At 35.3% G+C, this 14353-nt stretch overlaps 1 protein-coding gene across 2 annotated transcripts in view; it reads left to right on the top strand.

Annotated features, from left to right (window-relative positions):
* Nucleotides 1–1336, top strand: part of LOC104641674 (DPY30 domain-containing protein 1) — a 291916-nt gene extending 290580 nt beyond the window's left edge. The window contains exons 6-7 of one of the 2 annotated variants that reach the window (XM_075758694.1): nucleotides 11–69; nucleotides 964–1336. In XM_075758694.1, the coding sequence (XP_075614809.1) occupies nucleotides 11–64 (54 nt within the window). In that variant the 3' untranslated portion in view covers nucleotides 65–69; nucleotides 964–1336. Of the gene's footprint in view, nucleotides 1–10; nucleotides 70–246; nucleotides 621–963 lie in introns of those variants that run through there. The other variant, XM_010310393.2, reaches the window with a different exon arrangement.
* The last annotated feature ends 13017 nt before the right edge of the window (nucleotides 1337–14353 follow it).

The following is a 14353-nucleotide window of genomic DNA, read 5'->3' as shown; positions in this document are numbered from 1 at the left end:
CTGTTTTTAGACTATAACAGATCTCATGGCAGAATCAGAACAAGAAAGTTCCCAACTGACCTGAAAGCAGTAAATATATTTTCTACTCATTACTTGCTGATCCTGAAGTATGTCTTCATTCATGTATTTTATTTCTAGAATTGATGTACATACCTGTTGTTTCAGTTTCTGTGCTTTCTTGGTGTTTGTATAAAGTCTGTTAATTCTGGCATGTGATGCTTCCTTTTTGTTCTTAAACCATTGTAGCTAGCATGGCTGACTCAGAGGAAGAAAACCACAAGTGAAATGAGTGGTAAATATATGTTATTGCTCCTTGATTCTTGAAATGTAACAATGTAATAATTATAGATATAACTAATATGTCAAGATTATTTTGAAGGGCTACAATATGATAATTTGAATCAATATTAAAAAGAAGATTATTAAAAAAGGATTTTCCAAGAATTTGAATGGTTTCTGATAGAAAGAAAGAATGCTCTATAGACTAAGAGATGAAAAGAGTTCTGCATATCAAACTAGATAGAGAAATCAAATCAGAAGATTTTTCTGTAATTAATCTGTAAGAAAATCTGTAAGAGAAATTGAACTCATGTGACTCAGTAGACAGATGTACTAGAAGATCTCTTAGAAATCACGAGGTGTTTTTTGTAATGTATTTGGTCTAGGCTTTATAATAACCTGATATTAGATGAGCTGCAAGCATCTGCATATCAGTGTTTTGATTAGTCAAGTTTTAAAATAATCTTTCCTGCATTTGTCTTGAATTTGCAATTCAATAAATTACATCTGTGTTGTCTCTTTCTAAATATCATTATTAGTTCTCCAAGCTTCACTTTAAAAAAAAAAATTGAAGACTATTTAGCCTGATCCATATTAACCTATAAAAATAATTTTTCTAATCCTTAAAGATTGCATTAGATTGTATAAGAACAAATGTCTGTAACTACTGATATCTTATTCCAGCTTGTCAAGAATGTTCTGTGTCTGTTTGTTATAAATGGAAAAGACACCAGCATTAAGAAATCTCATGCTTCTTGGCTAAAACATGCCTTTACCTGTCACTATTTTCTAATAATACAGGTTAGTTGGACAATTAACATTAAGTCATTTCCAATATTGTATAATGAAAATACTCATCATTACAAATTCAGAGCATAGTGCATTCACTGAATTCTTCAGTTTTGGGATGAAAGATTTTTGGGATAATTTCACTTTAATTTGTTTATATTATAGCTAGCTTTAAGGGTTTTGCTGTCTTTGGCAAAATGTTAAAAATATCTATATACCAAATAGGCAAAGGTCAAGCATGCAATAAATATTTTTCTGCTCTAGATAAGTTGTTTGATTCATGTGCCTCATACTAGATGTAATCCTATCTATTTTTAAAAAGGTAAGTACTATTGATTTCTACTATAGTAATATTATTTTTTGCTTAAAAATAAAGTATGCTTATTAAAAAAAATCCTGTTGCCCTCTTTATTGCCATATTGCTTTTTGGATGGTGTTAATTAGCATGTCTTAAATGAATATCTTTAGAACCAAAAGAGAAAAATGTTACTCTCCAGGTTTAAATAATTAGAAAGGTTTGTGTAACTTTTTAGGTAATGAAAAATGGAGCTATTTTTTTGACTAGATGGGTCAGGCTTTGCTATCTATATTCTGTATCAGTATAAGTTTGCAATGTCTATGACAGGCAAGAATCTTTTCTGTGAAATGATTATGCCCTTATGGTTGATGTTCCAACAAACCAATTTAGTCAGTTTTTGATTATATTTATTAGTAACAATTAAAACAGTATCATTTTAAGGCTGCATTTTAAGATACTACAGTTCTAATTACACTTATTAACACTGTATGCACAGCAGCTTCTTGTGCCAATCTCAAAGGGATGGAGTAACTGGATAAATAGATAGGAGTTTCTCTTTTAAGTTAGTATGAATAACTGAATCTCATTATTTAGGTTAAACTTTCCAAAAATTGGTGAGTAACTTGTGTCCATTTACATTTTATGTCATGTTGACTATGAAAATTTCAGCCATCATACAGCCTTCATATTTAATTAGGAAATATGTTCAAGTTGTAAGATGGTATTTCAAAACATGCTAGTAAATAATTCTAATGGCTACTTGCAACATGTGGCTTTCACTTTCCCTGTTTTCATAACATTTGTATCTTCCTTTGATTTTTTGTTACATGTGTGTCCACTAGAGTGCATCCTAAATAAACATACTGGTGGCTCTGTCAGTTACAACCAATGAAAACTACAACTTTTGTCATTTTGTTTCAGCTTAATTTTAACTGTGACTCTTTCTTTGTGATCCTGCAGTTCATGTTCCTCACTTTCTTTCTAGATAGGAATTGAATTTTTGGTTGGAAACTTTTATCAGAGAATTGCTTCAAGGGTCAAAATAAAATGGTAGATTGCAATTTACCTATTCATTTGGTGTTAATTATGTACAGAAGACATAAGTTGTTCAAATATTATTTATAGGAATTCCCATTTTTTTCAGGATTTGATGTACATAGATATAGTTCATTGATCAACTTCTACAGTTTTATAGGAATTCTTATGTTTGATATCGGACCAGACGGTAAACAGTTCTTGGCTCACTGCTTTCTTAACATGCAAAGCAGCCTGTAGGTAACTTGGAAATGTAATTCACAACAAAGATGACTTATGCTTGAGTGTCTAAGCCTGAAGGGAAATTAAGGCAGCTTAAAATTATCTTTGCCTTCTCCTTCTGAACTTTAACCTTCTTTGGAGTATAGCAAGCTAGAGCCTGGAACAGGAAGAGAGCAGAAGAGAAGATAGTATTTTATTTTTACTGCATGTGATGTGATTCCAGAAATGTTAATGCAGTTTAGCTTCTGCATAAAATCTAAAGTTGTATATTAAAAGAAAATGTGATTACCTAATTTAACTTAAGCTACAGCTTGCATTCCCTTTGAATATGTTTTTGTGGAATGAAGAAGATGGAATTCCAAGGCAGATGATAGAAAATCTTGTTGAAAATAAGATGCTAAATACTGACAGAAGATTATGAAATTTTCATTTTTCCTTTCTTCAGCATAAGAGCAGACTTATTTAGGCTGCTATCAGACCCCATGTGCAGATCCTCCAAAGAACGTGCTGATAGTAATGTGCCCATTCACAGCTGTTCTCATTCCAGCAATACTGAAGCATAAGGATGAAAACAGATATGAAGCCCAGAATAGGACAAAATGAATCAGATTAACTATCAGTCTGCTCACAAAGATGGAAACTCAGCTCTGCAATGTGAGAAGCTTTCCTCCTAGGAGCAGATATACATATTGCAGCAAGAACATTTTAATGTTAGACTTTAAGTCTGCAGTCCCATTTTTATCATGGATGATTTTCCTTTGTAGTCTGAAAGAACCAAATTATCTTTTTGTAAGCAAAAGATTTATACAGTAATTTGCTAATGGTAATGAGCCAAATGAATTAGTCTGGATTAACTGTAAAATTGAATTTCTCTGAACTTTGCTAATACAGTGTATGCATATTTGAAGTGAGCTGTTAATTGCTTTACCTCTGTGAAGTTTTTCCTGTACTTAGGTTAGATAAAGAACAGTGTCTATTGACTACAGCTAGAAAAGAGATTCTAATCCTGTTATTTGCTGATAAGGACTGATCTACTTGTAAAAAAAATCTTACCAGTACACTTGTTTGTTTTTTTCACTTTCTTTGTTTTCTGACATTACCGTTATAAACCCTTGTATAGTCTGTACTTTATACTTGTATATTTGTTTCCATTTATATGATGGAAGAAGCTATTCTATTATAAACACTTAAATAGGTATTATTGGGCTAATAGTAAAAAGTGATTATGTTAAACCATTTTATTGTTAATAACCAAACATGTTTGTATTATCACCTAAAAGTAAATCCACAGGTAAATGGTCAAGTAATGTAATAGAGAAGGTTGCTGTTGGCTTCTTGGTTAATCTTACTTGAGTTGTTTACCTATTACAAAGGCTGCATTGATGTGTCTGTACTGACACAGAAATATACAGTAAAAATCAAAACCGTTCCCCATCACTTTGCATTTGGCATAATTTAAAATTTCAATGTGCTTTAAATGATGATGTGAAGCTTGGGTTTTAATTAGAAAAAAACATGGATATTTAGGAATATACCAAAGGTATCTGAATAATCTTACCCTCTCTGAGTATTTAGAAGGTTTAGGAATCTTAAACAACTCCTGAAGGAGAATTTGCCAGTTTCTGTTGTTCATGGATCTCAACAGAATTTGCTATTATAAAGAATTTTTTGCTTAGTCTTGGGAAAGTAAGTGTGAAAAATATGTGACTTTGGTTTGATGCAAGAACCCATGGGTGTTTGAGTTCAGCAAATTCTTTTCTGGGCAAAAGAAATAATTTTACTTAGTGGTTCCTCTATAATTTAGACATAGTCTAGCAGATCCCAGATAAAGAAATTAGCTTTTTCTGGGGGAGGAGGAGGAAATATGTCTGAACTTGATCAGTATCTTGGTTAGTCTGTTTTCTTAAGGAACTCAATCATATCTTCAGCTCTAATAGAGCTGGTGGTTGTTGTTTTGTTTCAAAAAATTTTTGAAACAAAACAGTCTTGGGTGCACTGAGGCATTAATCTCCCACAAATCTCAATTTTCTTCTCATTGAAGTTACTGAAAAAGCTGTGGTTGAAATCATAAGAGGGTTGAGCTCTCTACTAATATGAACATGAGTTCTACCTCTGAGAAGCTGTCTCCTCTTTATTAAACCTTTAACATACTTAAGCCATGAGAGAATTTCTTGACTCAAACTACATATGGGGAAAGATATTGCAGAAATAGAGGTTAATTGTAGTGGGGAGGGTGGGAGAGAGGAAACATTCAGATAATAATAATAAAAAAAATCATTCCCATTGCAGCAAAGGGGCACTGCAGCTCCCCTTTGCTTTTTCAAGTCACATTCCTGGGAGGGTGTTGGGCTTCTCCAATCATTCTGCTTCATTTCTACTCCACCTCCTAAATGTACTTTCTTCCAGAAATGACTGGCTGCATGCAGACACACCTGTATTTGGTTCATTATTATCTTAAGCAATTGCGGTTTTGCCACTGATGTGTTTAGTAGATAAGTTTAAAAAATGCTATTTATTTAGCTGATAATTGTAACCCTGGAAACAAGATCTGTTTTCTTTTTTTGTTTCATTGTAAATCTAGCTGCACTGAAAAGTTACCCTTAGGCACTGACAGCTGAAAATTTCTAGGGCTGGGACTGCTGTGAAGTTCTGAGACAGCTGTTCTTCAACATTTTTTCAGTGGGCATATGTATCTGTCTAAGTGGACCCTATAGAAAAAAAATGCACCACTATTTTTTTCCTCACTTGGGCTTGAGTTAAGTGTTACTTTATTTGCTTGTATTTTACAATTTAATCAGGTTTCTCAGCAAGAACTATGGTCAGTCATCCCTCTGAAACACTATTCTCTTATGTCAATAGATCATGTTTTTATAGACACTGATGTCTTAGTATTTTTAGGATAAACATTTTCACTACTGTTCAGACATAGGCCACTGTTAAACACATGTTCCCCTTACCCTTTTATGTGACTTTTCTGGCTTTTTTTAAGCTATCCCTTGGAAACTCAGCGTAGTTACATGATGTATGAACCTGTCTTAGAATTTGACCAAGCTTTGCTAGGAACAAAAAAATGGAGAATACAGCCAGACCTATATATTTCTATGTATTTGGCCTGACTCTTGACATAGACTACTGTAAAGGAAGGTTTATTTTTTTGATACAGTTTCTTCAAATGTCTGTCCAGCAGCTACAACTGTCTTGCTGGTCTGTGACTAGTACAAGAAAGTTCCCACTTGGATTTGTGATAAGCTCATGCAGCTGGGAGCAATACACCAATATTCCCCCTCCCCCCCCCCCCCCCCCCCCCCCTTCTTTAAACTAAAGGATCATCTAACCTTTAAAAAAGATCCTTTGATTATTCTGTGTTTTGCTTTGTTTGGTAGGATAAGTGAATTCCTAGTATGAAGTGAAATAAAATTTTCTTGCTTAGAGTATTTCAGTGTTACAAACACCGTAAAAATGAAGCCTGCAGCTTTGAATGGGTTCAAATATTTGTGAATTAAAAATCTAGAAATGAATTTTGTATTCTAGTTTTCTGTCTGTGTAGAGACAGAAAACTAGAATTTAGTTTCTAAGGAGATCTGGTCTGTGCTTATTGAACTTACTGGCAGGACTCTCACTTGAGTCCTGGTAAAACATTCATGCCAGCTGCATGGGAATATCTGTGTGTGTCTTAAAAATAATTACACATTGAAATCACTATGCTGACCTTGCTTCTAAAGACTTAGAGAATCTCAGTGACATATTTTATGGTTCTGCAGAAGTGGGAAGGTAACCAATAGAACTGATCACCCAAAACCTCCAAATGCCTTGTTCTCTGACTGTTGCTGTTGAGATGCTAAGCCATTGGTAGCAATTGGGAGGTGATTAATAAACTGCAGCCAAGATTTCTAAAGACACAGAAAAGGGAGTCATAAGGGAGTTGGTTTATGATAGATGCCCATTTCAATACTAATTTTCAAAAGTAGAAAATGTTATCTTTTTTCCCTTTGCTGTATATACCTTGTAACATGTATGGTCAAATGCTTTTTCTTTTAAGAGTTGATAGGAATAGTTGATATGTTATGGTAGGTCTGCTCTGTTCTCTATCTTCTGGTTGACTTAGGTAACTATTGAGAAGCCAAACGCAACGCTGGTGTTTAATTACAAGCAATGTGGATTGTCAACATAAGGAAGGAACAGTAGCAGGAACCCTGTAAGCTGCCAACCTCAAAAACAGGAAACAATCCTCTGCCTAGGAAATGGAATCAATGATTGGTATGAATTTAGGAAATTAAGGCCCTTCTTAAATCCATTAGTAGGAAAAGCTGGAAGAGAGGAAAAAGGGCCAAGGAATGAGAAAATACTGGAATGAAAGAAAAGAGATATAGCTTAAAAGCAGCTCTTGCATATGTTTAGCTATGAGCTACTACCCATGGTTACCTTATGTACCCATGTAGGGTAAGGTTTAGAATGGTAAAGACAATATTTGATAGTTCTGTCTTTCTCCTTCCCTGCTTAGTAGAGCTGCAGGCTTCAGTTTCCTTTTACAGCACTAAAACTGAGTCTGCTTCCTTGAGAAAATCCAGTGTTGCTAGTCTGTTTCCTGGAGTACTGTGATTTCTGTGATGAGCATAACTTGAATACTCTGTGTTGCAGAAATGAACAAAGCTATTGATCTTAATCTTTGAGAACCACATTTTGAATTTTATAGTCCTAATTCACACAGCAAATGCTGAAAACAGATCATATTCAGGAATTTTTTTGTTAGTGTTAGTCCTTTTTGCATGTTTCGGTATAACAGGTAAGGTGTGACATTCTTAGTACTGATATTTCTCTTTGCTAAAAGTCAAAACAAGATCAATATACCTCAGAAGTCCCACTCTAGTTCTTAGCTAGACCTAGTGCTGTTTGGCAGAGGAGTAAAAATTTGCCCTTACAGAAATGAAAAAGTTGTTACACATCTACTTCTGAAGTGCCTGGGTTGGTTTAGCATTCTTTGGTGGTTCTTCTCTGTTTTCCAATAGAGAGTGAGTAGGCTGTCAGTCACAAAGAACATGGGGAATAGGAAGCCACTAGGTGCATGTGTCTTTATTACTAATCATTTCGGAAGGATCATTAAGAGATTGTCTTTTTTCTATTTTTTAGCTTTGATAATCCTGCATGTGACTTGTAAAAAAAAATTACTTTTTAAAAGGAGGTTACTTGCATTTCACTCTCATGATAAGCATTCTTTTGGAAAAAGAATAATGGCATAGATAACATGACTCAGTTTTGCACTTAGCCCAGTATATATGCGAGTTTATAACAATAATTGTAACAAGCTCCACAACTCTGTCTTGAAAGTTTAGAGCCTAATCATTCTAAGCACCTTCATCTGTCTCATTTCAAGGCATGGTCACAATTAGGTGCTCTCAAGCATCCTGTGATGTCAAAATACTTGTTTAGAGATGGAGAAAGTGATAGGAAGAATTTCTTATGCTGTAGGAAAAGTATGTGGACAAAAAAAAGATATATTTATGCATGTAAAAAGTGTTTGCAGAGAGTTCTTACCCTTATTGTTTCTTTCTAGGTGATTATAAATCTACTCATAGTGTAATAACTTTTGGAAAATCCAGAACAAAGATGATGGGGGGAGGCGTAGTGATATCCTGCACTGCGTATCTTGTGAATTTTTTGCTGACATTCCCCAGAGTTTCCTCTGAACACAAAGTTTCAAAACTAATTCAAAAAAATGCAAGGCAACATTTCTGGAATAAAATGTCAATAGCACACGGTAATAGATGTTGGACTCTTTATTTGCTTTGTCTTAAGAAACCAAATGTATTTATTTACAAATCTGGAACAATCCTGAGACTTTCATCTTTTTCAGGGCAAAGGACTCATGAAAAATGGGTATCATAATGAAACTGTGAGATTGCAACTATGTCTATAAGCCTCAAGATCTTCTGGTGAGATGGAAATTTTCCATTCCATATTCCATCCATGAGTAAGAATCTGCAGAAATGTTTGTGTGCTCTGGTTACTCTATGCATTTTTGTCTAGTGACACTTATATACTTGTGTTGGTTGATGCTACATACCCTTCATCCGTTGTCTAATGCCCCCTGGTTAGACAGATATCTAAGAGTATTTTTGGCTGTGTTTTATTTCAGACTTGTTTATCTGAAACTGCTAAATGACTGGCTGCAGTGAAATCTTTCAGACATAGATGAAAGATAATGATGTTTGCTGTTTGCTAATATATTTGCCCAGGTGAAGTATGTGAAATTGCTACTTGAATGGCAACCTTCCCTGGCTGAACCAACTGTGGTAACAAGGTAAGGTTGGGGGATTTCTGCAAGATGTGGCCAATCAGATTTAGTTAGCAGTTTCCCGCAGACCTCAAAGCGTTGGTAGTGTATTTCAGCTCTGTAGCAATGTCAGTGCGAGCATTTTGAAAAGGCTGTGAATAACCCATGCTAGCAATCATGACTAACAAGTTGCTGGATGTATAGTGTATCTTTTTTTCCAGATACCCATAGAAGCCTAATTCTGGAGCTCACAGCATTGTGCAGTCATTTTCAGTCATGCAAAATGACTGTAAAATTCTGCGATGCATTATTTACTAAACTAGTTCCGAGTGTGTAGGCAGATTTGTTTGGCTGTATCAAGCAGTTCAAGTATGTAAATATTTTCATTGCAAGCATAAAAGAGGTACATCTGCAAATACTGGTTATTGTTTCACATGCACTATGCATCTGGGGTAGACTGAGGAAGGTTTTTGATCACTAGATATTTCAGAAAAGTAATTACAGTCCTATACCACATGAAAGAAAAGTCTCTTGTGGCATTATGTATCTAGAAAAAGTCAAAAGTGTCTGAATTTAACCTAATGTTCCTTGTCAGGAAGCCAGAATCTACGAATTCCACAACTGTTCTTGCAGATATGTTCCTGAAACCTGACTTCATGTACTAGAGTCAATATTTGTTTCAAAGTCCAAAGACCACCTGTACTGTAAACATCTATGAAACACTGCAGCAAAAACTCTTGAGTAATGGCTGTTTAAATGCATCACTCTGTTTCCTAAGGTACTGGGCAAATCCTAATGGTTTACATATACACACTAATAATGTCACAAGACACTTGAAAGAAGATCATACAGATCCCAAGCTGCTGGATGGCAGCTGAAGTTCCCTAGCCAAATTGTTCTTGAGATACAGATCTATGGCTGTAATGGGGTTTAGTCTGGACAGGTGATCAGACCTGTTGTTAACAGCAAGGAGTCGTAACTATTCCCCCAGAAAGGAACTGTGGCTGTATCTGATGTGTGGTCACACCCCATGCAATTGAAATTGAGGGCTGAGCTTTGTTACATGTCAGATGACAGTCTTTCCCTAGCCAAACACCTGACTGTAGCAAATGGAAAAAACATCTAGGGAAAATACATAGATGGCTTTCTGTAAGGTTAAAGGGAGATCATTTCTAACTAAAGACTTTTCCAATCCTGTCCAAAACATAACTTTAACAATGAATGGGTTAATTTATTAAATTTACCATAATAGCTTATGAGCAGAATGCTAAATCTGTAAGTTATACACTGTTACATTTGCAAACTGAGAAAACTTTTTGCTGTGTGAGGCAAAGATGGAATAGGGCTCCATTCTTTCTCATTTACCCACTCATTTATGGAGGACCCACAGAATTTGTGATTCTGTTGTAATGGAGCTGCATGTAAAGACATAACACAAATACTTGTACGTTGCTTTGTAGAGCTTATAACTTAAACAGGAAGAACTGCCAAAGACTAAAAGCAGAACTAAATATATACCAGTATGGTTTAATGAAGCAATAAAAAACAGTGTAAGGGAAACCTTAAACTTTAACTAATCTTGCTATTTTTCCACCATTTCTGGTACAACAATGCTAATTTATGAAAACTGATTAGAAAACAGACTTTTTTATTTGTCATCATTATTATGCAGGAAACTGAGGTGTCTGTCTGAGGTGTTAAAAATGCCTGTGTTTGTAAACAGGTGTTCAGTTTACAGAGCCTTGGGAAACAATCTTGGGGTAGAGATATAAACAGCAAGGACTTTAAGTGAATAAACATAAAAAATTAAGTTGTATTCAATTCCTCCTTCTGTCCCAGTTCTGAGGAAATAATGCTCCCAGTGAAATTAGTACCAAGACTACAGCTGACTTTAATGTTAGCAGAATTAAATTATTTCTAAAAAGCAACTCAAAGTGGCTACTTGATGTATAAGGCACTAGAACATGTTACTTCATGACAGGGTGGTGAGCGACCTGTTTGAGTTGGTTCTGCTTTGAGCAGAGGGTTGGACTAGACACCATCCAGCCTCAAACATTCTATGATTCAGTGATGTGTCAGAATAGAGAATTTGAGGTCAAACAGATGCAAAGAGAACAAGCACATGGGAGAGGAGCAAAATTAATTATTTTATTTGATGTCAGTAATGGAAGAACCTGGAAAGACTTCTTAGGGAGTGGAAGGGAAGGCAGATAGGATCTCTCTGAAGCTGAAGTAACTGTGGGAAAAAGTTGCCTAGAATGCACACCAAGAAATTGCTGTGAGTGGAATTGGTATTCACTCGAAGTTATAAGAAAACTCAAGAATGAAAGAGCTGAATTGCTTATGGTAGTGTGCAGAGGTTGCAGGAGGTCCCATACTCCAGAGAAGGAGAAAGGTGATGTGAAAGAGCAAATGCTGGTTGATAAACTCCCATCTCAGAATGGATACTACCTCCTTTCCTTCTACAATCACAAGTGGTTTTTTTCTGCCCCATGACACTTATTTTACCCTGAATGTTTATGGGCCAGTGAAATTCTACACCTGCACATCTGAGAGGCCTTGAGCCACTCTCATTTTCAGGTAATAATAGATGTGAGAGTTCTGAAGCAGGTGGGAGTTTGGTGTTGAGTTTCTGATGTGAAAGCTCTATTGCTCTGACCAGCCTTGTCATTCTTCATGCAAAAGAAATAAACCCAGATAAACAAATCTTCGTGTTAACTTTTAAAACAAAACACCGACCTCCCCCAAATGAAAATGTACAGGTCAAGTCTTTTCACTAACAAACCAAAAAAGCCCTCAAAGACATCCCTGTGAGCCTTGCATAATTTAGTGCTTATTTCCAATAAGAAAAAAGATTAATTTCTTGAAAACATGCTACTTGTATTATATGAACTACTCCTAGTAAATAGCACAAACAAAACTAGTATTAAAGCTGTTTTGTAAACACTTGGAAAACTGTTTTATTTCCACAGGCATAAATTAGGAGTAAATTTCTTGCATGGTTTTGTAAAGTGAGAATAAAATACAAGATAAGAAACTTAAACTGTTATCCTGTTAAACAGTTAACCTTAGTAAAAATAAAGTCTTATCTGATGATAAAGTTGAGAGAACAAAATAGAAGTATTTAGGAAAACACTTTCCTATGTGTTATTTGTATACATGAAGTATTTCTGTATATTGTTCAAGTTAAATTTGTTTGGGTCCTTTAATGATAATGGAATTGTAGTTTAAGTTACTGTGAGGTGTGTGCTCTCTAGAAATCAAATCATTGTCCTTTGCATTTGAAAGTTGAGAGACAAATCACATAGCTTAGGCAATGTTTTTTCTATGATTGATTCTGGTCAGATAGAAGTCTTTCAGAGTTCTTGATACAATTTCCTTCTCAGTCAAAAGAAGTCACCTAAAAGTTACCATGGTGGTGAAACAGGATGAGTGAATGAGTCTAAACCTGTACTACTTCCAGTGAAAACATGATTCTTCTGCAGCTGAAGTGAGAATGACCAGGTCTCAAGGATACCTACTTTCTTCCTTCCCCTTCTGCTGTGATAGAAGTGTTTACCTGTAAGCTATTGGCTCTAACTTGTTCTCGCATTTCTACAGATATCATTCATCTATGTAGACTGCATTTGTAGTGGTTCATAACATAAATGGGACATCAGTAGAGATGGGTAGGGAGATGGAGAGGAGTAAGTAAAAGGAAAAAAAAAAACCTGAAAGGGAAATATGTTCTAACCAAAAGGATATAAGCAAGACAATGAGGGAAGGAGAGTAGAGAAGAAAAGCAGATAAGGGTAGGAAAGAAGGCAAGCAAGTAAAATTATCTGATGAGAGTATGTCATGAGAGGTCTAGGGTCAAGACAATTTATCAGTCATATCTGTCTAGAGAATCAGCAGCATCAATAGCAATCATTCATAAAATTCTTTTCTCAGTTAAATCTTGTTCCTGTCATTATTTTCAGGGCTTTCTCAAGGCTGCAGTAAAACCATGCCTTCTGACACCTGTTAGGTGTTATACGAACTAGGAGGGGGGTAGTTTTGCAGAACTGCTGTGAGTCAAAGTAGCAAAACCATGGGATAGTGCCAACTATGAAGACTCACAGTTAATAGAAAGATTCACATTGTTATTCCTGTGGTTGGAATTGACATTATAGTTAATAGGAATGAATACTTAGAGCAATACAGAAGGAAAGTGTTATTTTTACATCATGGTGTTCCTGCCTTTAGCCTCACTTCAAAGCACAGGAGTAATACTGATTGAGAGGATCTTGCCATTAGGTATCTTCTGAGTAAAAGTCATAGAATATAGTGAAAAGATACTTAATACAATGATGGGCAATATATGAATTATAAAGAGATTTGCAGAGAAACAGACTTTCTAAGGGTTCAGTCCCGCAAAGCTGTTGAGTATGGCAATAAACTTAACAGAAAATTTGGAAGCCTGTTATGCTGACTGAATCATTATCAATAACATGGAATAGGGAAAAATGTTGATATCAATCATTATTTACTATCAACCTTTTTTTTTTTTGGCATAGGCAGAAGATCTGTGCCAACAAGACGTGATGGTAGAGCCCTATCTTACCTTTTCACAAATATTTAACAAGTCAAATTGTCTGGGAAGAGATGCCAAATTAAACATTACCTAACCCTACGGTGGTTTAGAGTTGGTCACAGATGTCCTAGCAGAGAACATGCTGAGATGCTTCATGGCCATAAAACAAATGTGTTGCTCTTGATAGTAAAACCACAACTGGAAGCAGTTCAAACTGGAGGTTTTACACAAGTTGTGTGAAATGCAGCTGTGCAGCATTTCTAGAATACTATTACCACAGAGGCTATTTTAATGAAGGGTGACCCTCCAAAGGTCTCAAGGACCAATGCATTTAACTAGCCAGACTTGAGTCCAAAAAAAAGGAACCATAAAAGCCAAAAAATGGGCCTGCAAACTTGTTACTCATGTATGTCAAATTACTTGCACTTTTCAACATTTTAAGAGTTTGGGTTTTTTTATTTTTATATGGCATAAGAGGATTATGTGAGAGGCCTGTTTCTGCATTATGCTTAAGTGCTACCTTAAAAACAAGAATGCTGATTCCCAAACTACAATTTCTGTGCTTAAGTGGCATTGAAAACCAAGAAAAAGTAAAACCAGAAGCAAGAGAGAGTGGAACTCAGACTGACAATATTCAGTCTTGTCTGCTTTTGCTAGAATGTTTGTAGAATAAAAATGAAAACCTTTATGTGTAGGAAAAGTTTTTGTCAGAGGTGTTTCATCTATTTGCATCATGTCTTTCTGCCCTTCTGTAGAAAAAAGAAACATTTGTGTTTAGGAACGAATGCTTATTCCTGGTGTTATTTTACTTTAAAAGTTAATACAATTTTTGAATGTTACCCATTAACTGGGGTTGATATAATTAGTTGCTCTTTGGTCTTCTATTGTTTTTACAAATTCTATTTTT

The sequence above is a fragment of the Balearica regulorum genome, chromosome 7 (assembly GCF_011004875.1).
Source record: "Balearica regulorum gibbericeps isolate bBalReg1 chromosome 7, bBalReg1.pri, whole genome shotgun sequence".
Classification (NCBI taxonomy): Eukaryota; Metazoa; Chordata; class Aves; order Gruiformes; family Gruidae; genus Balearica; species Balearica regulorum.
The sequence above is the reverse complement of the archived record's forward strand: the minus strand, read 5'-3'. Positions and strand labels throughout refer to the sequence as shown.